Source organism: Monodelphis domestica, chromosome 1, assembly GCF_027887165.1.
Source record: "Monodelphis domestica isolate mMonDom1 chromosome 1, mMonDom1.pri, whole genome shotgun sequence".
In the NCBI taxonomy this organism is placed as follows: Eukaryota; Metazoa; Chordata; class Mammalia; order Didelphimorphia; family Didelphidae; genus Monodelphis; species Monodelphis domestica.
In genome coordinates, this window is record NC_077227.1 from 485,412,792 (window position 1) to 485,436,480 (window position 23,689).

Below are 23,689 nucleotides of genomic sequence, written 5' to 3' on the forward strand. Positions count from 1 at the left end.
TCTAGGGATTTTGGGGAGATTGGATTGGATGGGATAAGTGAACTACTTTGGGTCAGCAACAAAGGTTTGCACCATGGGTAAAAGGGCAGGCTTGCCCAGGCTAGAGCCTGGTCTAGGGTCCGGCACACAGACAACTCAGTCACAGAGTAGGCAAAAGACACTGGAAGTTTTAATTTATTCTTTAAGAGAGGTTTGATGGGAAAAGGGAATTACTATCACTATTTTACTAGTTAAGCAACCCAGGAACTAAACCTTGAGAGAAGGGTCTTCATAGAGTTTGATTGACTACTCTTATCTCCCTCTCCTCTCTCACCTAAAATCCTGAACCCTAAAGACTAGCTCTCCTGCACTAACCAAACCTCATTTGTTACTTGAGGTATTGGTCTGTGGCAGATTAGACAGGGACCCAAGGGAAAGATCCTAAATCCAGATGGACTCAGATCTCCCCTTACTGTCAGCTATAGATGATTGGATGTTGGTTCAGGCTAGCTTCAGGTTCAAAGATCTTCTTCCAAGGGAAACACAAATCTCAACAGCAAGGACAGGTACAGGAACTCCACCAAGTGCTTGTAGTCAGCAAACTCCCAGAGAGATTTAACTGTTCCTGAGTTTCCAGCTCAATCCTCCTTTCAACATTCCAGAATCTTCTTTTATGCATCTGTCCTCTGCAGACCTCATCTCTTACTATAACTCTTTCTTCCTTATAACAATACCCATAAATGTTATAAAAACCACTCTACCCATTTAATTCAGCTGATTCTTTCTCTTTCCCAATTGATGGCAGTATATCTTAACAGGAAGTGGAGAAAGGGATATAGTAGATTTGGGTTAATCAAGTTCTGACTGATTGAGATAGAGCTTTGGAGAGACTGTTAGTTTTGGAGGAGGGAGAGAGAGAGATTGAGAGAGAAAGATTGAGAGAGAGAGAGAGAGAGAGATTGAGAGAGAGAGAGAGATTGAGAGAGAGAGATTGAGAGAGAGAGAGAGGGAGAGAGAGAGGGAGAGAGAGAGATTGAGAGAGAGAGAGAGAGGGAGAGAGAGAGGGAGAGAGAGAGAGAGAGAGAGGGAGAGAGAGAGGGAGAGAGAGAGAGAGGGACTAAAAGTTCTTCACAATCTAGCCCTTTCATACCTTTCCAGTCTTCTTATACTTTAATCCTTCCATACACTCCACGGTCAAGGTATACTGGTCAGTTTGCTGTTTGTTGAACAGGACATTCCTATCTCCTTTTTCTCTGCCTTTGTCTCCCAAACCTAGAATCCTCTTTACCTCACCACCTCTTAGCTTTCTTCACTTTCTTCAAAACATAGCTTGTCTCCACTTCTGCAAGAGACCTTTCTCAGTTATCCCAGCTGCTACTTCCCTTCCCTCAGAAATTATTCTCTTCCATGTATTTTACATATATCTTGACTATATCTGGTTATTTACATGTTGTCTCTCCCACTAGAATGTAAGTTCTTTGAGGATAGGGACTGTTTTTGCCTTTCTTTGTGTACCCAGGGCTAAGCTCAGTGCCTGACATATGATAAATGTTTAAGAGATGCTGCTGAATGACTTGAGTATAAGGGATCTAACCCTGGACCTCACAGTTTGCTGATTACAGTCAGTTTTTCTGGGAATGCTGACCTCCTCTTTGGAATAGATTCAGGAAATCTCATCCTTGACACAAGAGCATTTCTCCTTTATAGATTTCTAGACCTTCCTTGATTTCTAATCACTGACCTAGAACACTGAGTTCTCTTGAACTTCTTGGTCCCTGAACATCTTTGAGTTCCATGTTTTGAAATCTCTTTCCCTATCCCCAATTGCCTTTCTACTTTCTCTTGGTCACTGCCATTGTCATCATGTAATCATTCTGTTCAACTCTAGGACCTTCTTCTTCTTCTCCTTACTACATCATAGCCATCTTTAATTTAAGTGGGTCATTCACAAGGAAAAAGATAAGTACCAATTTAAGAACAATATTCTAGCATGAGGTAATTAGAAGCACCTCTTTAAAACTTCTACTTAGCCAGTTGGGTGGTAGCTAACTTCTTTTCTTTTTTTAACCCTTACCTTCTCACTTAGAACCAATACTAGGTATCAGTTCCAAGACAGAAGATCAGCAAGGACTAGGCAATTGGGGTTAAGTGGCTTGCTCAGGTGGCCAACTCCTAAATCACTTAGTTTAGCTAGATTTCTTGGGATCTGTTAAGTTCCATATCTTCTCTGGGCCTGGTTCACATTGCTTCTTTTACAGATATAACCAACCACTTCAGCATCTGAGGCAGCCATTGCCCAGGGTAAGCACTGTGGAATGATCTCTCAAATCAATTTTGAAATTTATGCTGTGAAAACAATACAAGTAATTAAAACAAATTTATTGGAGTGGAAAGTAGAATTATTACAATAGTGTTTTAGGAGATTACATTTCATAATTGGAAGGGACCTTGGAGATTATCCAGGCCAACCTGTTGAACTTATGGACCGGTGCTCTTTCTACATCACCTAAATTCTGTTAGCAACCCTCTGTCCAACACAATATGAAGAGAGCTAGAAGGTCTCTGAATTATTACTCTTTGTTGCTTGAGGAAGGGAGGCTGCTAACAGAGAGGATGAGAGAGAGGCTGGTCTTTAGGCTAAAGAGGGAAGGGAGAAAAAACCTGGAGAGGGGAGTCTCCAGGTTAAGGGAGTGGGCCTGGGGATATTTCTCCACAAGATAGATGGAGGGAGAAAGGAAAGAAACAGTATGCAGTCTGCTGAATTGTATGAATGGAGTTCCTATGTCAACCTTTTTTACTCTTTAAATGTCATGTTTAAATGAGATGAAGCTTTAATAGGTCCCTCTAGTTAGAACTCTAGACTCTTCAACATCTCCCATGGAAAGTGCAATCTTATACTCCTGGATACCCACATACCCCTACCACGTAACTTTGCCAGGACTCATACAACAAATATTTACTAAGCATCTATGTGCCAGGCACTACACCAGGATAAAGACAGAAAGAAACAACTCCTCATCCCCCACCTCCCAAGGAATTTCTATTCTCTCAATTCACTCACTACTCTGTGAAAATAAGAAGTATAGGATTTAGAATTGAAAGAGACTATTAAAAATCATCTAGTACAGTCTTCTTGTTTTACAGGTAGGAAAACTGAATTCAAAGGGCTCAAATAACTTGAAAAGGCAGGAGGATTTCGAGTTCCTTTGTCTTCTAAACATAGATCTCTGATCTGATGAACTTATGTTTGAATCTCAGACCTTGATGCCCTCCTTCTTTGTGCTTATAAATTATTGAAGTAATTCCCTCAAACTATCAAATTCCTGTAAGGCTTCCCAATGGAAAGGCAGAAAGTACACTGGATTTGGAGTTCAAGGATAGTTATTCAAATCCCATCTGGGCCATTCACTACCTGAATGATCTTGAGCAAAGCCTTATCCTTTTGGGGGCTTCAGTTGTTTTTTTTTTTTAAATCTATATTTTAATCTTTGATCTATGAATTTTGTAATCTATGTTACCTATGTCATCTTGAGTTATTTCTCTGTGCCTCAGTTTCCCCTTCAGTGCAATGATGCAGTTGGACTAGAAGATGTCTAAGGTCACTTCATCCTTTAAAACTTTAAATACTGTTTATGTTATGATCCAAATCTCTCCTCCCCATTAGAGATTTAGGGTGTCTTGGATCAACTTCATTTGTTGATTTACAGCCCTATCAGGCAACCACCAGATTACTGCCAAGTTTTGGTTGCTCTGTCCACATTCCTATAGAATCTCCTGGCTAACTAGACATCTTTCCTTCCTTGGATTAAGGAGGGGGAAAAAAGAATGATTGTAGACTTTTTTTTTTAACCTATATCTTATGTCTTAGAATCAATACTGTGTATTGGTTCCAAGGCAGAAGAATGGTAAGAACTAGGCAATGGGGGTAAGTGACTTGCCCAGGGTCACACAGCTGGGAAGAGTCTAAGATTAGATTTGAACCCAGGACCTCCCATCTCTAGGCCCACCCAGCTGCTCCCTATTATAGACTCTTGAAGTTGAGAAATATCTTCAAGATCATCCAGTCCAACCCCTTCATTTTACAGGTGAAGAACCTAAAGCCTAGAGAAGGTAAGGGATTTGCCTAGGTTCACCTCCCTACTATGTGAATGAGCTGGGATTTGAGCCTAGATCTTCCAGCTCCATGTTCTTTGCTCTTCCATTATATCATGCTTCATGCATGATATTATGTGTGCTTCTACTCCATAATGCTTCATATATAACATGAAATTACTTCCTTCAACCAAAGCACAAAAGAATACTTCAACCAGTTAATTCACCCTTGAGGTTTCTAGAAGAGAATTCCTTTCCCTGTGGTGTGGGTGGTGGTTTTTTTAAATGGATGATTCAGTTAACCCTCAGATTTAGGAAAGGTTATAATATCTTCCACTGATACTTCCTCCCCCCCACACCCAAATACTTCCCGCCCCCAGGCCAGGTAGCCTTGGCTCACACGCCGAGTGCCCTTTCCTCATCTCCTTGCAGCTGTCCTGCTGAGTGATCTGGGTTCCCCCTTCTGGGGCCAACAGAATTTCTGTGTCTGTTGTCTCTAAGCTGGCTCCAGGGTTAGCAGTGGCTCTGGCTGTGCCCCATCCCCATCGGGATGCTGTTGGATTCAGAACTAGGAGACATCGTTGCCCCTAACAGCTGTTGGCTTCGAAGGAGCCGGATCTGGATGAAGAGAGTTAGCCTGTAACTGGAGCCTCTTGGAACCCTCCACTGGAGAAGCCATGGGAAACCTCCTTCTCCATCATCAGCATTAGCCTCTCTGAAGTAGAGGTTGTGGGCTGCCATAACCATGGCATGGTCTCTGCTTTACAGATGGAGAAACAGAGGACCAAACTTGAGTTTCATTGCTTAGTTCCTTAGTGGAAGGGGAGGACTCTGTAGGGAGGGGACTAGGTAAGCACTGGACATTGATTATAGGGAGGAGAGGAAGAGATCTGGTCCTCTCTTTATTTAGGATTTGGTTTCTAGTGACCTCCCCAACTCCCAGGGATTATCTTTGGGGCAGGCTAACATTGGACATTTGCTGTTGATGTGACTAAGCACTTTTTCTCAAAAATATGTCTTTAAGCTGCAGTGAAATTTGCTCTGTATAGAATAAGGGGCAAGGGGAGAGTAAAACTTGATCTCGCTTCAGTAGGTCCTGCCATCCCTCACATGCCCTAGTTCTGGGATACATAAGGGATGGATTCTGGGCCCCATTGTCAAGCCTGAGGTTTCTTCTCTTTCACTTGCTTTCTGGTTTTCTAGGATGATCTGCTGCCTGGTTTCTTCTGAGCTCATTTGATTTTTTTCTCATTTTTTGCCTAGAGATTCTTTTAAAAAATTTTTATTGATAGTTTTTGTTTTTCTTATCACATTTTCTAATCTATTTGTACCTCTTCCCAGAGAGCTATCTCATATGAACACAGAATAAAAAGAGAAAAAATAATGTAGCAAAATGTAAATGTTAACCAAGTTTGACATTATAGCCATAGTCCCTCACCTCTGCAAAGAAAAAAGAAAGGTATATTCTCATCTACTTTCTTTGGTCATTATAATTTTGACAGATTTAGTCTTTAAAATTTTGTTGCAATAAGTAAATAGAAAGCTTTTAAAAATTCAGTTTTGTGGGTGGTAGCTGGGTGGCTCAGTAGATTGAGAGCCAGGCCTAGAGACAGGATGTCTTAGGTTCAGATTTGGCCTCAGACACTTCCCAGCTGTGTGACCTTGGGCAAGTCATTTGACCCCCATTGCCTAGCCCTTATCACTCTTCTGCCTTGAAACTAATACATAGTATTGATTCCAAGATGGAAGGTAAGGGTTTAAAAAAAATCAATTTTGTGTTATTTTCAAGTCTGCCTTCACTTCCTTTTACCTCTACCCTCCTCCATTGGAAAAGCAGAAAAACAAAACTCATTATAAGCACTTATAGTCAAGCAAAACAAATTCCCACAATTGACCATGCTTTTTTTTTTTAAAGGCTTAATTTGTACCCTTGAGGGTTAGTACCATGTTTCATCATGAGTCATCTGTAATTATGGTTGATAATTGTATTGATCAGAATTCGTAAGTCTTTCAAAGTTATTTGTCCTCATGGTATTGTTGTTATCATATAAATTGTTCTCCTGGTTCTGCTGACTTCACTTTGAATCGGTTTGTACAAGTCTTCCCAAGTTTTCTTTAAGCCATCCACTTTATCCTTTCTTATAGCATAGTAGTGTTCCTTCACCTTCATATAGCATAACTTGTTCAGACATTGCCCAGTTGATGGGTATGCCTTCATTTTCTGATTCTTCACCACCACAAAAAGAGCTGCTAGAAATATTTTTGTGCACATGGACCCTTTTCCTCTTTCTTTGATCTCTTAGGACTCAAGATCTAGTAGTTTAAGTCAAGAGTATGCACAGCTTAGTAGCCTTTCAGAATGCATGGGCTGGTTACAGTTCTGTTAATAGTGCATTCTATACCTGTTTTCCCAAAACCGCTCCAGGATGCATCATTTTCCTTTTTTGTTAACTTTGCCAGTTTGGTGGCTATTTGAGGTCATAACTTGGAGTTGTTTTAATGTGCATTTCCCTAATTATGAATGATTTGGAGCATATTTTTATATGACCCTTGATAGCCTGAATTTCTTCCTCAAAAATTGCCTATTCATGTCTTTCAACCATTTTTCATTTGAGGAATAACTGACTAGAGAGATTCTTTAGGTAGTCCTCATGGGACTGTTCTGTCACCAGGGGCTACACTCAATACTATGTAGCCTTCACCCCGTTTGTGAGAAACTGAGAAATACCCACCTGGTCCATGATCCGTCCGGCTTAGTGATGAGTGACTCTTGGGATCCTTTGACCACACTTAGCCAGTCACTGTGCGTGTGCTAGTCTCCGACTCTCTTCATTTCACTAGTGTCAGTGCTCAGTGGGGCCACAGTTCCGCAGGGCAAAGACTACTGTACCCTAAACCAAGAAGCTTCGGAAGCTGCGGGCTCGGATCATTACCCCAGCTCTAAGTTTGGTGACTGTGGAAAAGAAACTGCCAACATTTTCCGCCGTCTGCTCGCCTGCTGGCGAGCCCCTCATCCTCCTGCCCCCGTGCTTCACCTGCGTTTTGTCCTAAGCTCCGTCCTCCCTTCTCTCCTCCAGGCTCCAGTGTGCCTGTCAGCACAACACTTGTGGGGGTGCCTGTGACCACTGCTGTCCCGGCTTCAACCAGCTGCCCTGGAAGCCAGCCACGATGGACAACGCTAACGAGTGTCAGTGTAAGTCTCTACCCTGGCCTGCTTGCAGACGTGTGCCGACCTTTACCTCTAGGAAGAAGACAAGGGGGACTTAGAAAGTTGAGTGGGGAAACATAACAGGACGTGACTGGGAGCTTGTTCTGGGTCATCATTAAGCCAGTCTTTTTTCTGCAGCCTGTAACTGTCACGGGCATGCGCATGACTGTTACTATGACCCAGAAGTGGATCGGCACAGAGCTAGCAAGAACCAGGACAACATCTACGAAGGTGGAGGTGTCTGTATTGACTGTCAGGTAAACTGAGACCACCAACCAAAGCACCCTAAAAATACCAATCATTCACTTTTATAAACACATTGCCCCTTGTAAGGAGGTAAAGTCTTCTGATCCCCATTTTTTGGATGAGGAAACTGAGACCCGGGAAAGTTCCGTGACTTGTCAATGGTCTCACAGCTTTTCAGCATATTTGTATTGTTGCTGAAGGCTCTTTTCCTCACCCCAGCCTTATGCATTTGGCAGTGTTAGAGCCAAGATTTGAATTCAAGCCTTTGGTGCCAAGAACAGGACCTTTTCTACAATGTGACACTCAGTACGTAGCTACACTAGGTCTCTAAGAGGAGAGGGACTGTCTTTTCATTGAGAGTAAGGTATAAGTTGCCAAGTGTTGGAAGGCGGAAGACTTTCCTGTTCTAGTTTTATCCAGATGTGGGGTCACAACCCAGGACCATCCAGAGGAACTTGGGAGAGAGAACGCTATCCACATCCAGAGAAAGAACTGTGGGAGCAGAAAGGCATTAGAGAAATATGTGATCGATCACGTGGTTTGGTGGGGATATGATTGGGATTTTGGTGTTAAAAGATCACTACTGCAGCTGTGAATAACATGGAAATAGGTTGTGAACAATAAAAAAAACACAAGTGGGCTCACAGATAGTATGACCACAGGGTCACAAGCCAGGGCATGCTATCCAAGCTAAAGGGCACCCCCCAATCTTCCCTCTTCTCCCCTTCCTTCCCACCCTCCCCCTCTAGCACCACACAACTGGCATCAACTGTGAGCGCTGTATCCCCGGCTACTATCGCTCCCCTGACCATCCCATCGACTCCCCCTACGTTTGCTACCGTGAGTATCCTCTCCTCTGGGCCCAGAATTCCCACCAAGGTTCCTCCCGTGTCTGCTGAAGTCCCAGGAGGGTCTGGGGATAGCATCCCCTCATTTTCCTGAGGTGGAAGGCAAAAAACGCAGAGCCGCGTTCCTAATGCTGACAGCGGGAGAACCAGGGCTCTGCTTCTTTCTTCTGAGTCCACCCTGGCTACGTGGAGGCTGCCTCCTTTCCCTGGACTCTGGGGAGAGTCTGGAACTCGAGCTACCTCTCCACTCTCCCATTCCCCGATTCCAGGCTGCAATTGTGAGTCAGAGTTCACCGATGGAACGTGTGAGGACCTGACTGGCCGTTGCTACTGCAAACCCAATTACACAGGGGAGCTGTGCGATGCGTGTGCCAAAGGCTTCACAGATTTCCCCCACTGCTATCGTGAGTATCAGAGCCTATCACTAAGGCCCCCAAGGGACTGAAAAAAGGGTAAGCAAACCCACGGGACCCTCCTTATATAACCAGAGAGACAGGCTGCCTTATGAAACTAAGCCACCCAAGTACAGTTGACCCAAATTGGTGGGTCTGGAGCTACGGTAATAGATTGGCGTGTCGTCGGAATAAATCTAGGAAGGCTTTTTGGAGGGGGGGCTACCTATAGGCTGTGATTTCTGGGAGCAGTACCTTCAGAGCTTTGTTCCCAAGTTAGGGGAAGTAGGTAGTGCCTGTATTTGCTTATGAGGCTCGCTTCCGTGTGAAATTAGAGTTTACGACAGCCAAAAGGGCCGAGGTAGGAGAATACTTCTTTGAGGTGGGAGTGAGAGATAGACACCTCGCTGGGGCAGTCTGGGTGACTCGAGGTTGTCTTTTCCCTCCTTCAACCCCTTAGCCGTGCCCTCATTCTCCCACAACGACACTGGGGCCCAGGTGCTCCCCGCCGGACAGATTGTGAGTAAGTATCGGATACTCGTGGCCCCTGCTCCCCGAAACCTCACCCCCTCTAGAGGCAGAACTGGGGCCAGAAGGCTGTACACCCCTAGAATTCCCATGCCCATTTCTGTCCTAGAGCCTCCTTGGGGCGTCCCCTGACGGAAGGGCCGTGCCGTTGGGGACAAACAAAGCCCCTGCCCAGCTGGACAGTATCTGGGGGGATCATTCCAAGAAGGTCCCCTGGAGAGAGTCAAAGGCTGGTGGGGGCCACGCTGGCTCAGGGCAGGCAGAGATAAAGGAGGGAAGTGACTGTGTGCGACCCCTTCTCTGCCTGTTTCCCCCAGACTGTGACTGCAGCGCCGCAGGGACCTTGGGAAATGCGTGCCGGAAAGACCCTCAGGTTGGCCAGTGTGTGTGCAAACCCAACTTCCAGGGCGTCCACTGTGAGCAGTGTGCCCCAGGCCACCATGGGCCAGGCTGCCTGCGTGAGTGCCCCCTCCCTGGGCTCCCCACCCTCGCCCTTGGGGACGATGCATCAAGGGGGGCCATTTGGGGGCCCCAAGAGTGGGATCTCATTGTCTCCCGTCCCAGGGACACAGAGAGGGTGGCTCTGAGGTCCAGAGGGTCCTCCCCGCTGACTCACACTCTCCCTCCTCCTCCAGCCTGCCGATGCTCCGGGCCTGGCCAGAAAGGCGACACTTGTGACGACGAGACGGGACAGTGTGTATGCCGCACCGGCTTTGAGGGCCCTGCCTGTGACCGCTGTGCCCCCGGCTACTTCAGCTACCCTCTGTGCCAGCGTAGGTGGCCCCTCTAAGACCTCCCATGCATGCAGAACACCCAGACCCACCTGTCATGGTTTCTTTAGCACTGCTTCCCCACCGTAATCTGGGGAGGGAGGGCTTACGATTATTATTGGCCCCATTTTGCAGATGAAAATTCAGATGTTGGGGTGGGTTCTTGGCCTGCTTCCGATCTTAGGCCGGGCTCCTAATAGCAAGCCTGCACTTTTCCCAGTGACTTAGAGTACAGCAGGCACAGAGGCACCCTGATACACAGACCTCTCCCCCCCCCCCGGGGTCAGACCCACTGGCCCAACTCTGGCAAACGCCCAGGACTTGGAGGCCATTCAAGGCCAGCCTGGGAGGAAGGATGGGGGAGTTGGGGATCGCAGACCCACAGGCCACAGGCAGGAGAGAGGGAAGGAGTGGGGAGCCTTTCTGGTAGGGGTACAGCCTTGCTCCTCTCCCCTGTAGTGTGTGGCTGTAGCCCTGTAGGAACTCTGCCCGAGGGCTGTGACGAGTCCGGGAGATGTTTGTGTCGCCCCGAGTTCGATGGTCTGCACTGCGACAGCTGCCGTGTGGGCTACCACTCCTACCCCCACTGCCAAGGTCAGCAGGGCTGGGGATCCCTCGGGAGCCAGAGGCCAGGCTTGGGGGCCGGGGGAATCGGGGAGCCAGGGAAGCACCTGGAGGGTTCAGGAAATGGCATTCACCCGTGTTGAGAAAGATGAAAGTCTGGTCGCTGCAGGAGTGCGTACTCGGCGCGGTACATTCAGAGGGGGGTCAGCGGGGTGGGCTTTTGGAGCAGAAGCAAGGGCAGTTCCGTAGAGGTTTGGAAGCATGTGTGCATGTGAAGGCAGAAGGAATGAGAAAGCATTCAAGCAGGGGGAAAGGGTGAGATGAAGCCTAGAGACAGGAAGACACCCATTATTTGGGGAACATAAAGAGGGAAGACCTATATTCAACACTACCAGCGTTTAGTAAGGGCTTCCTAGATGCTCGGAAGAATGGATGAGTTAGACTAGGAAGGCCCTTGAATGCTAGACTTTGGAGCAAAACGTTACCATCCACCCACTCACCGTCTCTTCGTCCTGTGCTTTACCTCTTCCCCAAGTTTGTTCCTGTGACCCCCGGGGCTCCTTGGACCAGTTCTGCAGTGGGGCTGGAATGTGTCACTGTCGGCCTGGCTATGGTGGCTCTATGTGCCAGGAATGTGCCCCTGGCTATTATGGATTCCCCAACTGTATGTGTGAGTGGCTCTTTCTGCCCCCCTTTGCCTTTCCTCCCACTTCCCAAGGACCCCCCTCCTCAGGAACCCAGGGTTCCTCACTCTCCATCCCAGAAGGGAGAGCAGAATCTCATTCTTTACTCCCAACTATAAAAGGGAGACATTGCCCAGTTCTGTCCCACCGTGATCACTTCAAGGCAGAGACTGTATGTGTGAGGAGGCCTCGCACCCAGGGAGGGACACTGACCGTGCCTCCTTCTCTGGCCTTAGCGTGTCACTGCTCAGAGGCTGGGTCCTTCCACGCCACCTGTCACCCCGAGACTGGGCAGTGCAGCTGCCGGCCACGAGTGAGCGGTGTGCACTGCGATACCTGTGTGCCTGGGACCTACGGGTTCCCCCGCTGCGAAGGTATGTGTGCCCCTTCCCCCGAAATGTAGGGGGCTCTGCCCACTGCCGAGGCCACCTCCCCATGGGAGCCCAGAATCTTTATTTTAATCTGGGGAATGTTGCCACAGCAGGGTCACACAGCTAGGAAATTTCTGAGGTCATATTTGAACCCAGATCCTCCCAAATCCTGACCTGGCCCCTCTATCCACTTTACTACCTAGCTGCTCCTTATTGCTTTCCAAATGAATTAAACAAAGGATTTTACCTAGGAAGCATCCCTCAGGATTCACTATTAATTAACAAATTTAATTTTTTAATTTAATTTTTATTTATTTATTTATTTATTTATATTTTATTTTATTATTTATTTATTCAATTTAATAACAGGGCATATATTTTTTGTTGGAAGGGTGCACTTTTCAGGAGGCTAAGAGCAGCATAGTCCACTTCTCTGCTGGATGCATATTGACTTAGTTTTACATTTTAATATTATCTATGTTTTGTTTTGGTTTTTTTTTTTGAATTTTTTATTTTTTTATTATTTCCCAATTTTAATCTGTTTTGAGATACTTTTGGGAAGATCCGTGTGTTGGACAAGGACTAGTCTAGACAATCCCTTTTGTACCATAGGACTCTGTTGTCATTTGGGGAATTATTCATGTTGGAGAGGAGGAAGCCCTTCTTCCTTGCAGGGGTCCTGGCACCTCACCTGTGCTTCAGAGACTACCCTTCTTTTCTTTGTCTCCCTACAGTTGGCTCCTGTGATCCAGCTGGCCAGGCGTCGGGCAACTCCTCTCTCTCTCAGGTAAAATTATCAGTGTTTTGCCTTCAACACAGCTTGGGGACTTGTGTGTGGCTGAGGCACAGTGGGTGGGTAGGGAGGCTCCAGGGCTGGGTATTGGGAGATCTGGATCCAAAGCCTGTTTATGCTCCTTTTCCTCTGTGTCCACAGCCTGGGATCCTCTCTGACCTTTATTTGCAGGTTCTTATGATGGAAGAAGGGAGCATTGCCTTCTCAGTAGTGTCTTATAAACCCCCAAGGCTCTGGGTTAGACTTTGAGACTGCCATCTCAGATTTTTAGAGTCGTGTCTCAGAACCAGCAACTAGACTGATCGATTCTTCATTATCTGCACTTGAATTTTCCAGAGATAAATGTTAATATCATGATGGTTTTTCTCTGCTCCCTTGCCAGTTTCTTTCCCCATACTTAGTTGGTTTGGGTTCAAGTAATAAAAATTTTAATATTATTTTTAATATTATTTAATAATATTTAGCACAACATAATAAGAAAATAAATATGTTGCCAGAATATCAAGTTATTGAATTATAAACTAAATGGAAATTCAGTGGGATCACAGGCCATGTGATCCCAGTGTAGGGATAATTGAGTAGTAGTTTGGCTTGGTATTTTGGAGTGGAGCACGCAAGTGTCCCAACTCTCTGCCTCTGTCTTTCTCACAAAAACACAGGGTTCCTGTGAATGCCGGGCTCATGTGGAGGGTCCAAAATGTGATAGATGCAAGCCTCTCTATTGGAATCTAAGTCCAGCGAACCCCTTTGGCTGCAGAAGTAAGTCTCTGTTCCTGCCATGCAGTTGGTAAGGACAGAGAACTGGACCCTGAGATCTCTGTATGCTCTCTGTCCTCCTCTCCCTGACTATCTCCATGCTCTTACTTTGTGATCAGTGGTGATGTTGGTCTTCAGGAGGTGCTCTCTCTAGGCACCCCAGTCTCATAGTTGAAACCCTAGAGATTATCTAACCTAGCAAGTACTTTGGTAAAATCCATATTCCCACTCCAACATCCCTGATACTATCCAGCCTCCTTTTTCTTCTTTAGTAATGTTTTATTTTTTTCCACTTACATGTAAAAACAATTTTTTGCAAACCTTTTTTTCAGGTTTTCAAAAGGTTTTCAAACCTTTTGAGTTCCACATTTTCTCCCTCTTCCCTCTCCTCCCTGCTCCCTGAGACAGTATGCAATTTGCTATTGATTACACACGTGATCGTGTAAAACATATTGAGATATTTGTCATGTTGTGGAAGAACACACACACATACCCATGAAAAAAATAAAGTGGAGAGTAGTCTGCTTCCAGACTTCCAGTTCTACATTCAGACTCCATCAATTTTTTCTCTGGAAGTAGATAACATTTTTCATTGTGGCCCCTTGCGATTGTCTTGGATCACTGGATTGCTTAGAATAGCTAAGATATTCACAATTGTTCATCATATATTATTGCTGTTACTGCCTATAATGTTCTCCTGTTTCTACTCATTTCTCTGTATCAGTTAATGTAGGTTTCCAGGTTTTTCTGAAATCTTTCTGCTCATGATTCATATAGCATAATAATATTCCATTACAATCACATACAACAATTAGTTCTGGTCATCTCCTTAGTTTCCAATTCTTTGACGCTACAAAAAGTTGCTATAAATATACAAATTTTTTTATACAAATAGGTTCCTCACACGCTTTTTAAAAATCTCTTTCAGATATAGACCTAGTAATAGTATTTCCATTCAGCCGCCTCCTTTTGAATACTTGTGATGAAAGGAACCTCTTTACTTTATGAGGCAGCCATGAAGTTTCCAAGAATTCTTTCCACTATACCTCCCAGTGACTTAGAGTTCACTTTTTTACAACTTTAATTATTAGGAAGTTTTTCTTTATTTAGCTCAGGTATGATATAGACCCATTCCCCCCACCCCCACCCCCAGATTCTTTCTCTGGGGCTGGCTCCGACCCCCTTTCTCTACCTGTACTCGGCTCTGAATGGTTCCTAAGAGAGGTAACCATGCAACTACTACTTTAATTCTAGTTAGTACGAGGGGGTAACTCTTGTCAGGGACTATTTACACCAATACCATCTCATAAGCCCCCACCAGTGCATTTCTTATTAATAAATTAGCCACTAACATTTAATCTTAACTGAAAAAATTACTGAAAATGCAAAGCAAGCACTTAATAATTATATAACATTCTGCCCATAAGCCTCCTTTATACTCTCTCACCAATGCACACAGTGTCTGTGGGAAGACTAGGAACACGTCTAAAGTTCCAGAGAATTAAAGCACATGCTTAGGGACAAATGGGCAAGCCAGCACGTAACTATGAACTGTGGTCTTAGATGTCCTCTCACTGTCTCATGAACTTCCCAGAAAAGTTCCTTGATGAGAATAGCTTCTGTATTGAACAGATGTTTCCGAGGTTAAGCTGACCTGCCTCATGCTGGGCTTGATTAATACCTGACTAACACCATCATTGCTGTTCACTCATTTCAATCATGTCCAACTCTTCAGGAACCCATTTGGGATTTTCTTGGCAAAGATACTGAAATGGTTTGCCATTACCTTCTCCAACTCATTTTACAGATGAGGAAACTGAGGCAAACAGGGTGAAGTGACTTGCCTTTAAGCGATTTGGTTACACAGATATTAAGTGTCTGAGAAGAGGCCCAGTACTCTTTTCTGCTGTACCCCCTAGCTGCCCAACTAACACCTTAATGGGCATTATATTTCAGCTAGACTAGTTGAACCACTAGATTCTCTACTTTGAAGTTGAACTTCTACCTGCCTGAACTCACTCTTCAATAGTTACTGTAATATCTGTAATTCCTAGCTTGAAGCTGAGCCAGTGTCTTGAGCTGCAGTAGTTATATTCTTTTAGGAAAAGGCAATGACCTTTATTCTGAAGTTGGCAAAAGCCTCTCCAGCTCTGCTTTTTGGGATCCTTTTCCTTTTCTGCCACTCAAAAAGAACAGGTATGTCTTGTCTTTTCTTTGATTCTTTTCTTCTCAGCAGCCAATCATAATAGAAAACAGAGCACATTTTCTCTACACCTTATTCTTTTTAGCAAGCAATAATATAGAAAAGAGTATATTCTCTCTAACTCTTCCTATTTTCAGCAGCAGATGGCAGGATAGGATACCCAAGTTTCTCATCAGCCAACCAACTGACCCAGCAACAAGTGGAAGGGGGCGGGGGGGGGGGGCAGAGAATGTGGATTTGTCTCCATCCTCTATGATTCTTCTAGGAGTGAAATTCTTTCCCCATTTCCTCTTTCCCTTCAGTGATTCAAGTTCATTAATTTTGTTTTTAACCAATGAGATTGAGCAGGAATTAGGGCTGAGCTTCATGACTTGCCTCCAGGCTTCCATAGCCCTGTGCCAGGAAGACCCAACTGCTTGCAGCTTTTGCATTTCTGCCCTTATCTTCTCTTGGGCTGTGCCTTAGCACCTACCCTCAGGCAAACCCTTCTTCCAACAGGCTGTAGCTGTGACCCTCGAGGTACCATCAATGGAGTGGCTGAATGTCAACAGGTGAGTGTCTAGGGCCCAGAGCATGGAAAGTGTGTTCAGAGAGCCAGAATTAAGGTGGCATCTTCCAGAGAATTTCCCTGACTAGCTAGCTCTCATGCCTCATTTCACCTTTGGACTACTGTCTCTAGGGCAATGGACAGTGTTTCTGCAAACCCAATGTCTGTGGTCAGATGTGCACAGTCTGCAAGGACGGCTACTTCAGATTGGACCAAGCAGATTACTTCGGCTGTCAGAGTGAGTATCTCTGAGACCTCATGGTTAGGGCCTTCCAAAGAAAGCTTCAGGGAGGACTTAGACCTGGTTTGAGGACTCAGACTCATCAATGGGCAACAATGGAACCCAAAATAGACATGGTGCTGATACCCTTTCCTCTGCAGTGTAGTGCTCATCGATTATAGCTAGAAGGACCAAGAGAGATCATCTAGTTCAACCTCTTCATTTTGTAGAGGATGAAACTGAGAGGGAAAGTTGCTTCTTTGGGGTCACATAGCAATTTAATAACACCCCAGGAACAGAATCCAAATCTAATGATTCCTAGTTTATTGCCATTTTTGATGGCACCGTACTATTGGACTCTCTCCAGACAACAAGTCACTATTTATTGAATATCCTTATACGGTGGATGCTGAGGAGAGAAAGACAAGACTCTACATGTTCCTCATCTTCAGGAACAGTCTAGATAGAGATAAGATTCACACACCTGGCACAATTAGAGAATACCACAGGACTGGGTATGATTCAAGGATGAATTCTGTTACTTAAATCATAAAGTCCATCAGAAATCAGCCTTGGCTAGAGTTCACAAGGCAGGCTTCTTGGAACAGCCAAGGACTTGAACTGGACCTTGAAGAATGGGTGTGATTTGAAGATGCAGAGAGGGGAGGGTTGGCTATTACCAGGAGAGGAGAATAATGGGAACAAAAACATGGTGGTAGGAATATGCCCAGTATCTGAAGAGAATGAACTGACTGGGATGGAGCGGTGTGGGTTGTAGACAGCATGGAGACATGAGTAGTAAAATTGAAACATTAGCAGGGTTATCCTTCTTGTAGTACCCCCTTTTCCAACTGCCAGTTCTCTAGCATCTGAAGAATATTTTTGTGCTTTCCTTCCTTTCCACAGCCTGTCAGTGTGACATTGGGGGGGCCCTGGCCCAGGGCTGTGAGCCAAGGACGGGGGCCTGTCAATGCCGGCCCAATACACAAGGGCCCACATGCAGTGAGTGAGTGCTGTGGCCAAACCCTGGGGTGTGGAGGCTGCAGGGTGACAGCCATATGTTTTCCATCATTTCTTCATCTCCCTGAAAAACTCTGGTCTGTGTATCAAAGGCTCAGGACAGGGGAAGCATAGGGGTCAAAAGACTCAGGTTCAAGCCCCCACTCTCACACTTCCTAACCAAGTGACTAGGAAAATCACTAACCACCTCCTACCAGCCTCACTTTTCTTACCTGTAAAATGAGGATAATGATGTTTGCATTTTATCTATAGGATTATTATGAGGAACGGATTTTGTAAACTTTAAAGAGTTACATAAATGTGACATTACTATTATTACTCTTATCATTATTCCTGCAAGACATAGAACTAAGTACAAAAGAGGTTCAGTCACTGTTTGGTCTTATTAGTACCACTGTTCCCCCAACTAGCATGGATAACCAACTACTCACAGGCCCTAAACAGTCCTAGCTTCTATGTCCCAAGATGAATCCATGTTCCTTCCTGGCTGCCTGGCCCTAGGCAGCTTGAGCAGTGCTTGTGTCTGGGAGAGGTGAACCAGACAGAGTCTGTGAACTGTCTCCCCCCAGGCCTGCAAGAGACCATTATCTCCCAGACCTGCACCATCTCAGGTTCGAGCTAGAGGAGGGCTCCACGCCTGATTGGCGGCCCGTGCGTTTTGGCTATAACCCCTTGGAGTTTGAGAATTTCAGCTGGCGGGGCTATGCACAGATGACTCTTGTTCAGGTAAGCCACCCTCTTCCTTCATTCCCTCCCCCATTCAATGGGCAACTCTTTATGGAGTCCCCCTCATCTGTACTTTGAGGGAAATAGGGACGAGGAGAGACTCAAGGAGCTCCTGGTCATTTGGGGAAAGCAAGACACACATTTGGAAAAAAGAATAATAAAATGTCCCCAAGTATGTGATTCGAGCCATTTGTGCAATAGACATTTTAGAAAGATGGTGTTGTGGGTTGGATTATCTATGGAGAGCTTTCCTGAATGAGGAAGGATATGAGCTTGAAAGATGGTTCAGATTAGAAATGATGCCGTGGCAATTCCAAGTGGAGAGAATGGTGGGATTAAAGAAATGGTGATGGGATTCACTCTCTGATAGGTGGTAGGACAAGGACAATGGCAAGTGGGGCTTGGATGGAAGAGCTCCCCAAGAATGTGTTTGGAAAGCAGAGGGATGGTGGGATCTGGAGTGTCAGGAAAGGCAATACCCTGCTGCCTGGGGTCAGGAGTGGCATTGCTGGATCAGGGGAAAGTGACTGAGATAGGGCCCACTTGCCTCCCTATTGCTTTTCTCACAGCCCAGAGTGGTGGTGAAACTCAATGTGACGTCCCCTGACCTATTCCATCTCGTTTTCCGCTATGTCAACCGGGGTCCCACAAATGTGAATGGGAAGGTTTCAGTCTTTGAGGAAGGGAAGTTTAATGCTTGCAGCAATTGTAAGTATGGCAATTCCCTGCAACCTTCAGGATTGTTTACTCTAATCTTATTTTAGAGAGGAGAAAACTGAGGCCTGGAGAGGTTAAAAGCCTCTCTCAGGGTCACCAAACTAATAGATGGCAGAGCCAAGATGAGAACTTTGGTCTTCCTGACACCAAGGCCAATGTTCTCCACTGCTCCATGCTGCCTCTCAGGCAATGTCAGCTTTCTGGATCTACTTTATCTTTCCTATCTCTGTATTTTCCTTGTTTTATCTTCTCTTTCCTTTCTTCATCTCCTGGATTTCCATGCTTGTGCCCTCACTGGCCATGCTGAAAGTTAGTCATTGGTGAGGCACCTGCTCCAAATAGACCCTGTCCTGGGCATGTTTGGGAATGTATGTGCCAAGGGAATCTACTTCTGCAGGGAGGGAACAGACTGGCCAGTCAGTGTGAGCACCGAGCAAGCTGAGCATGTCATGGTGGAGCCAAAAGGCCATGCAGGGAGATGAGGTGTTTCAGGAAGAACAACTTGGAGGATGTGCATTTTCACTGGTCCTCTTCCTCTCACTGATTCTAGGCACCGAGCAGTCCCATTGGGTCACCTTTGCCCCTAGCACAGAGCCCGTGTTTCTTACCGTGCCCCAGAGCAGCTATGGGGAGCCCTTTGTCCTGAACCCCAGTATCTGGTCCCTGGTTATTGAGGCTGAAGGTGTCCTGCTGGTAAGGACCTGGCGTTTTTTCCCAGGGTGTCCCTTGCCCTTCCTGTGCATCTGGTGTGATTTATGCCCTTGGCTATGCTTCTGACATTGTCTTCTGCCTCTTCCTCAGGACTATGTGGTCCTGCTTCCCAGTGCATACTATGAAGCCCCCATACTGCAGCTGAAGGTGACTGAGGCCTGTACCTACAACCCCAAACCTGAGCAAAAATGGAATAAGTAAGGATCACACTTATCTGAACTTTAACTTGAAATCTTAACATGTAAAAAAAAAAGAACTGCTCTGTAGTTAATTCATAGTGATCCATATGCCCATAGAGACAGTGGCAGAGAAGCAGGAAGGGCGGGGGCTTTGTGATCTAGCATTGGCCCAAGATGCCTTGCGCCATTCTGTACCAAGAGGACGTGTCTTGGGTTCTTGGTCTGTCGAGGGAATAGAAAGGGACTGCGCAGGGAGAGAGAGAGGGAGGGAGGTGGCCTGCCAATGTGTACGTTCCCTCTCCTTTCCCCAGCTGCCTCTTGTACACCTACCTCCCCTTGGACGGCTTCCCTTCTGCCAGCGGGACGGATGCCATCTGCCGCCGCGACAATAGTCTCCCCAAGGCCTGCCAGATGGAACAGATTAGTTCCTCTCACCCACCACTGGCCTCTTGCTGGGGCAACGACGTGAGTGCCTGGTTCTCGCTTCCCTTCTCCTGGTCAGAATGAGATGGGGTAGGGCCTTGGGTGAGAGAGAAAGGAGGCTCTGTTGCCCACCCTGACCGGTGCCTCCCTATCACCCTGCCATTGCCCCTGGGTGGCCTTGGGCTGGTCCCCTACCCTTATCACTGGGAGCCGCCATCATGTGCCTCTCAGAGGCAATGTGAGGATGAAACAGAAGATGCACTTGATATCTTTTTGTGCATTCTGTAGTGGATGGAGTGCCGGAAGTGGCCTCAGGAGCCTCGGGTGCGAAGCCAGCCTCAGCTGTTTATTAGCTCAGTGATCAGGGCCAAATCTTTTAAATGATATAAGGTTATTCCTTCATCTATAAAATGAGAGTAGTAATAGCAGTTACTACCTACCCCATAAGAGTTGTTATGAGGAAAATATTTTGCAAACTGGAAAGTCTTTTATAAATGTGTTATAATTTTTGTCATTGTTATATGATTCTTTCTGAGAAACTCAAAGTATATATGTATAATGACAGCTAGGTGGTGCAGTCGATAGTGTGAGGCCTAGAATCAGGAAGACTCTGAGTTCAAATCTGGCTTCAGACAATTGCTAGCTATGTGACCAGGGCAAGTCACTTAACCCTGTTTGTCTCAGTTTCTTAATCTGTAAAATGATCCAAAGAAAGAAATGGCAAACCATTCCAATATTTCTGCCAAAAAAACCCAAATGAGGTCACAAAAAGCCAGACATGACCAAAATTAACTGAACGATAATAGCAACAAAGCATTTCTAGCATGTACTGGATGCTTTTATTCTAAAAGAGGTTCTAGAAAAGGTTGTGATATATATCGGAGCCACTTTGCCAAGTGTGGCACTTGGACGAGATGTTACTCTAGAGGGGAAATTCCTATACAAGCTGGTGTCATAGTGTCAGTATAGGAGACTTTTTATAAAGTAGGGTATTATTCTCCAAGAAAGATGATTTCTAAATGAAGGTTATCACATGAGTTAGTGTTATGTAGGTGTAACATCACAATAATAACATTTATACATCACATGAAGACTTTTAAAGTACTTTCCTCGCCATACCACTGTGAGGGTGGTAGTAGAAGTATTATTCTCATTTTACATAAGGAACGACTGAGGTTCAGAGAGATTAAAGTAACTTCCTGTGGTCACACAGCTCCGAAGCGGATCTTGGCTTTGGGCAGAATGTAACTCATTTGCATATTCTCATCTTGTCTAATTCTTGCCCAATGTTTTCACATATATTCTTTCTGAAGGATCTGCCCAGTGGGCTGTAGGCCTTCTCTGGTTCTTTTAGTAACTTGGCAGTACACTCGGGCTTCATTTTGCCTCTCCTTGCTGGCAGGACTAGCTCACCTCATTCTCTGTTCATACACCATCTGGTTAATATTCTTTATGGATCATCTTGGTAATGTGTTGCTGCCAACTTACCCACACACATACACATACGATACATATATTTTTCTGTAGCTCCTTGGGTTACCTCTCACTTGGATTCTTCCACAGTCATGGTGCCATTCTATTTAAAAGGTGTTACATAAAACGATAGATCAGCTCCTCTGTTTAAGACCTTCCCTGCTGCCACACTGTGGTGAGGAGGGGACTGTGAGCTCTTGAAGGCTCTGTTATCCCCAAGCTCTAGAAAGCCCCTTAGAAGTGTAAAAAGAAAAGGACGGGACTATAAAAACGAATATAGCAATGACTTTGTTTATTGTTATAAATTGATTTCAGATACTCTGCTTGCTGCACTCACAAAATATGCTCAGTTTATATTAGTGAAGTGAAACTCATAAATGAACTTCTCTTTGGGGTCAGGCACAAGGACGCTAAAGAGACTCTGGTTATAAAAAATAAAATATTTACTGAAATATATAAGGATAAAAAGGATTTCTAACTCTAAGGATTTCTAACTCCACCCAAATAAAACTCCCTGGTTCCTAAAGGAACTGCTTCTCTTATTCCATAGGCTACACTGCTCCTTCCTGATTTGGCTAACTCAAATTTTCCCTATTTTACAATAAATTGCACTATTATCCTTAAAATTTTTAATTCACCCCCAAATTATAAAAATAACAAAGACTAACTAGTTGAGTCTCAACAAGACTCAAGTTAAGACTCTGAGCCTTAGCAGACTCGAGTCCAAACCAAAGACCAGGTCTTCTTTGGTCTTCTCAGAGTTAAACAATCTATAAAGACAGTAATAGATAGTCAATAGTGTTTCCCAAGTTGGAAAAAGAAAACACTTAACTCCTTCAGGTTTTTACCTCATACAGTGAGAGAGAGGCAAAGATATTACTTCCTCAAAGCCCTCAGAGCAAGAGACTCTGAGTGTGGCTGCCAACTGCCAGAGACCAATTGCCACACAGAAAAATCATTAGACTTGAATCTGACACTGTCTCAGCCCTGTTTGAAACTCCAGTTCCTTCTCAAGCCAGCTTCTCTACTTCTTATCCCTAAACTAATAAAACAATACTTATTTTCTAATATCATCCTTATATTCAGGTACACTCCTAGCAACAGATTGCTTCTGACCTTCAAAGGACCAGCCCAGAGGCTCCTCATCCCCAAACTGCCCACAGCAACTCTCTGAGACCTTCTACTAATTCCTAGAGGGCTTGAGATCTATTAGTGGAAGGATTATCCCCAGTGAAAAAATCACAAACTCTTGAAATATATTCAAATTCTGAAGTCATGAGTATGAGAATATGAGAGTTGTTATCTAAATTACAAAGGAAAACTATTATATGTAGTTTTTGTCTAGAAGAAATACTATATATGGGAGGCAAAATGGTGTAGTGGATGGAGACTTAGAGTCAAGGTAACCTGGGTTCAAATTCTACCTTAGTTACTTAATAACTATTTGAATTCTAGCCAAGTCACTTAACCATTTTTATACTAAGATTCCTAATCATTGTAAGGATTAAATAAAATAAAACAAGTTCTATAAAAATGTTAGCTACTACTATTTATTATTATATTAGAGAAGAGCATTCTATAGGAGAGATTTGGAAAGGATGTATCATTGTAGGAAAGCAAGAGGGAATAGCGATCTAAAAAAGGAGAGAGAATTGCATTTTGATAAGGGAGTGTGTGAAGGACACTTCTGTGAGCGCAACACTTCTACAGCAGAGGCCTTATAAGATGTTCTCTAATGGAAGGGACATGGGGGCAAGGGAAGTGGACATAGGCAGACCCTGTCACCCTTAGGGGAGGGAGACCAGAGGAGGGACCTGATCTCTCTGTCCACTTCCTTCTGTCTGCCAGGTGGATGTCCAGTTGCAAATGGTGGTGCCCCAGCCTGGCCAGTATGCACTTATTGTGGAGTACGCCAATGAGGATGACCTTCAGGATGTGAGTGTGACTGTGCATACGCCCCAGTGGATACTGCAGCAAGGGCTGCTCACGCTCTACCCCTGCCAGTACAGGTACCTGCTCCCCTCCCTATCCTTGCTCTCTCCCTGACTGACAGCCTGTTTTCTGGAAGAAAATTACGAGGCCCTGGATTTTGGGGGTGGTTTTTGGATCCCAGTCCCCTCCAAACTCTGAGGCTAGAAAGCAGGAGCCCTGACCTCAGGAAAACCGGGCCATTTCTCCCATCGAGGGTCCCCGGGGGTCTGAGAGACCAGGGCTTGTTCAGGAATCAAGCCACTCAGGGG

At 45.1% G+C, this 23,689-nt stretch overlaps 1 protein-coding gene across 3 annotated transcripts in view; it reads left to right on the forward strand.

Annotated features, from left to right (window-relative positions):
* The window catches only part of LAMA5 (laminin subunit alpha 5), a 135,933-nt gene that overhangs the window by 73,176 nt on the left and 39,068 nt on the right, over nt 1–23,689 (forward strand). For 2 of the 3 annotated variants that reach the window (XM_056812875.1, XM_056812873.1), the window contains exons 7-27: nt 7,149–7,264; nt 7,418–7,536; nt 8,275–8,365; nt 8,643–8,777; nt 9,226–9,288; nt 9,611–9,751; nt 9,929–10,066; nt 10,523–10,657; nt 11,163–11,297; nt 11,547–11,684; nt 12,416–12,468; nt 13,134–13,233; nt 15,932–15,984; nt 16,113–16,218; nt 17,107–17,206; nt 17,790–17,946; nt 18,516–18,654; nt 19,214–19,356; nt 19,465–19,571; nt 19,865–20,018; nt 23,298–23,458. In XM_056812875.1, coding sequence (XP_056668853.1) covers nt 7,149–7,264; nt 7,418–7,536; nt 8,275–8,365; nt 8,643–8,777; nt 9,226–9,288; nt 9,611–9,751; nt 9,929–10,066; nt 10,523–10,657; nt 11,163–11,297; nt 11,547–11,684; nt 12,416–12,468; nt 13,134–13,233; nt 15,932–15,984; nt 16,113–16,218; nt 17,107–17,206; nt 17,790–17,946; nt 18,516–18,654; nt 19,214–19,356; nt 19,465–19,571; nt 19,865–20,018; nt 23,298–23,458 — 2,484 coding nt within the window. The remainder of the gene's footprint in view (nt 1–7,148; nt 7,265–7,417; nt 7,537–8,274; nt 8,366–8,642; nt 8,778–9,225; nt 9,289–9,610; nt 9,752–9,928; nt 10,067–10,522; nt 10,658–11,162; nt 11,298–11,546; nt 11,685–12,415; nt 12,469–13,133; nt 13,234–15,931; nt 15,985–16,112; nt 16,219–17,106; nt 17,207–17,789; nt 17,947–18,515; nt 18,655–19,213; nt 19,357–19,464; nt 19,572–19,864; nt 20,019–23,297; nt 23,459–23,689) is intronic. The other variant, XM_056812874.1, reaches the window with a different exon arrangement.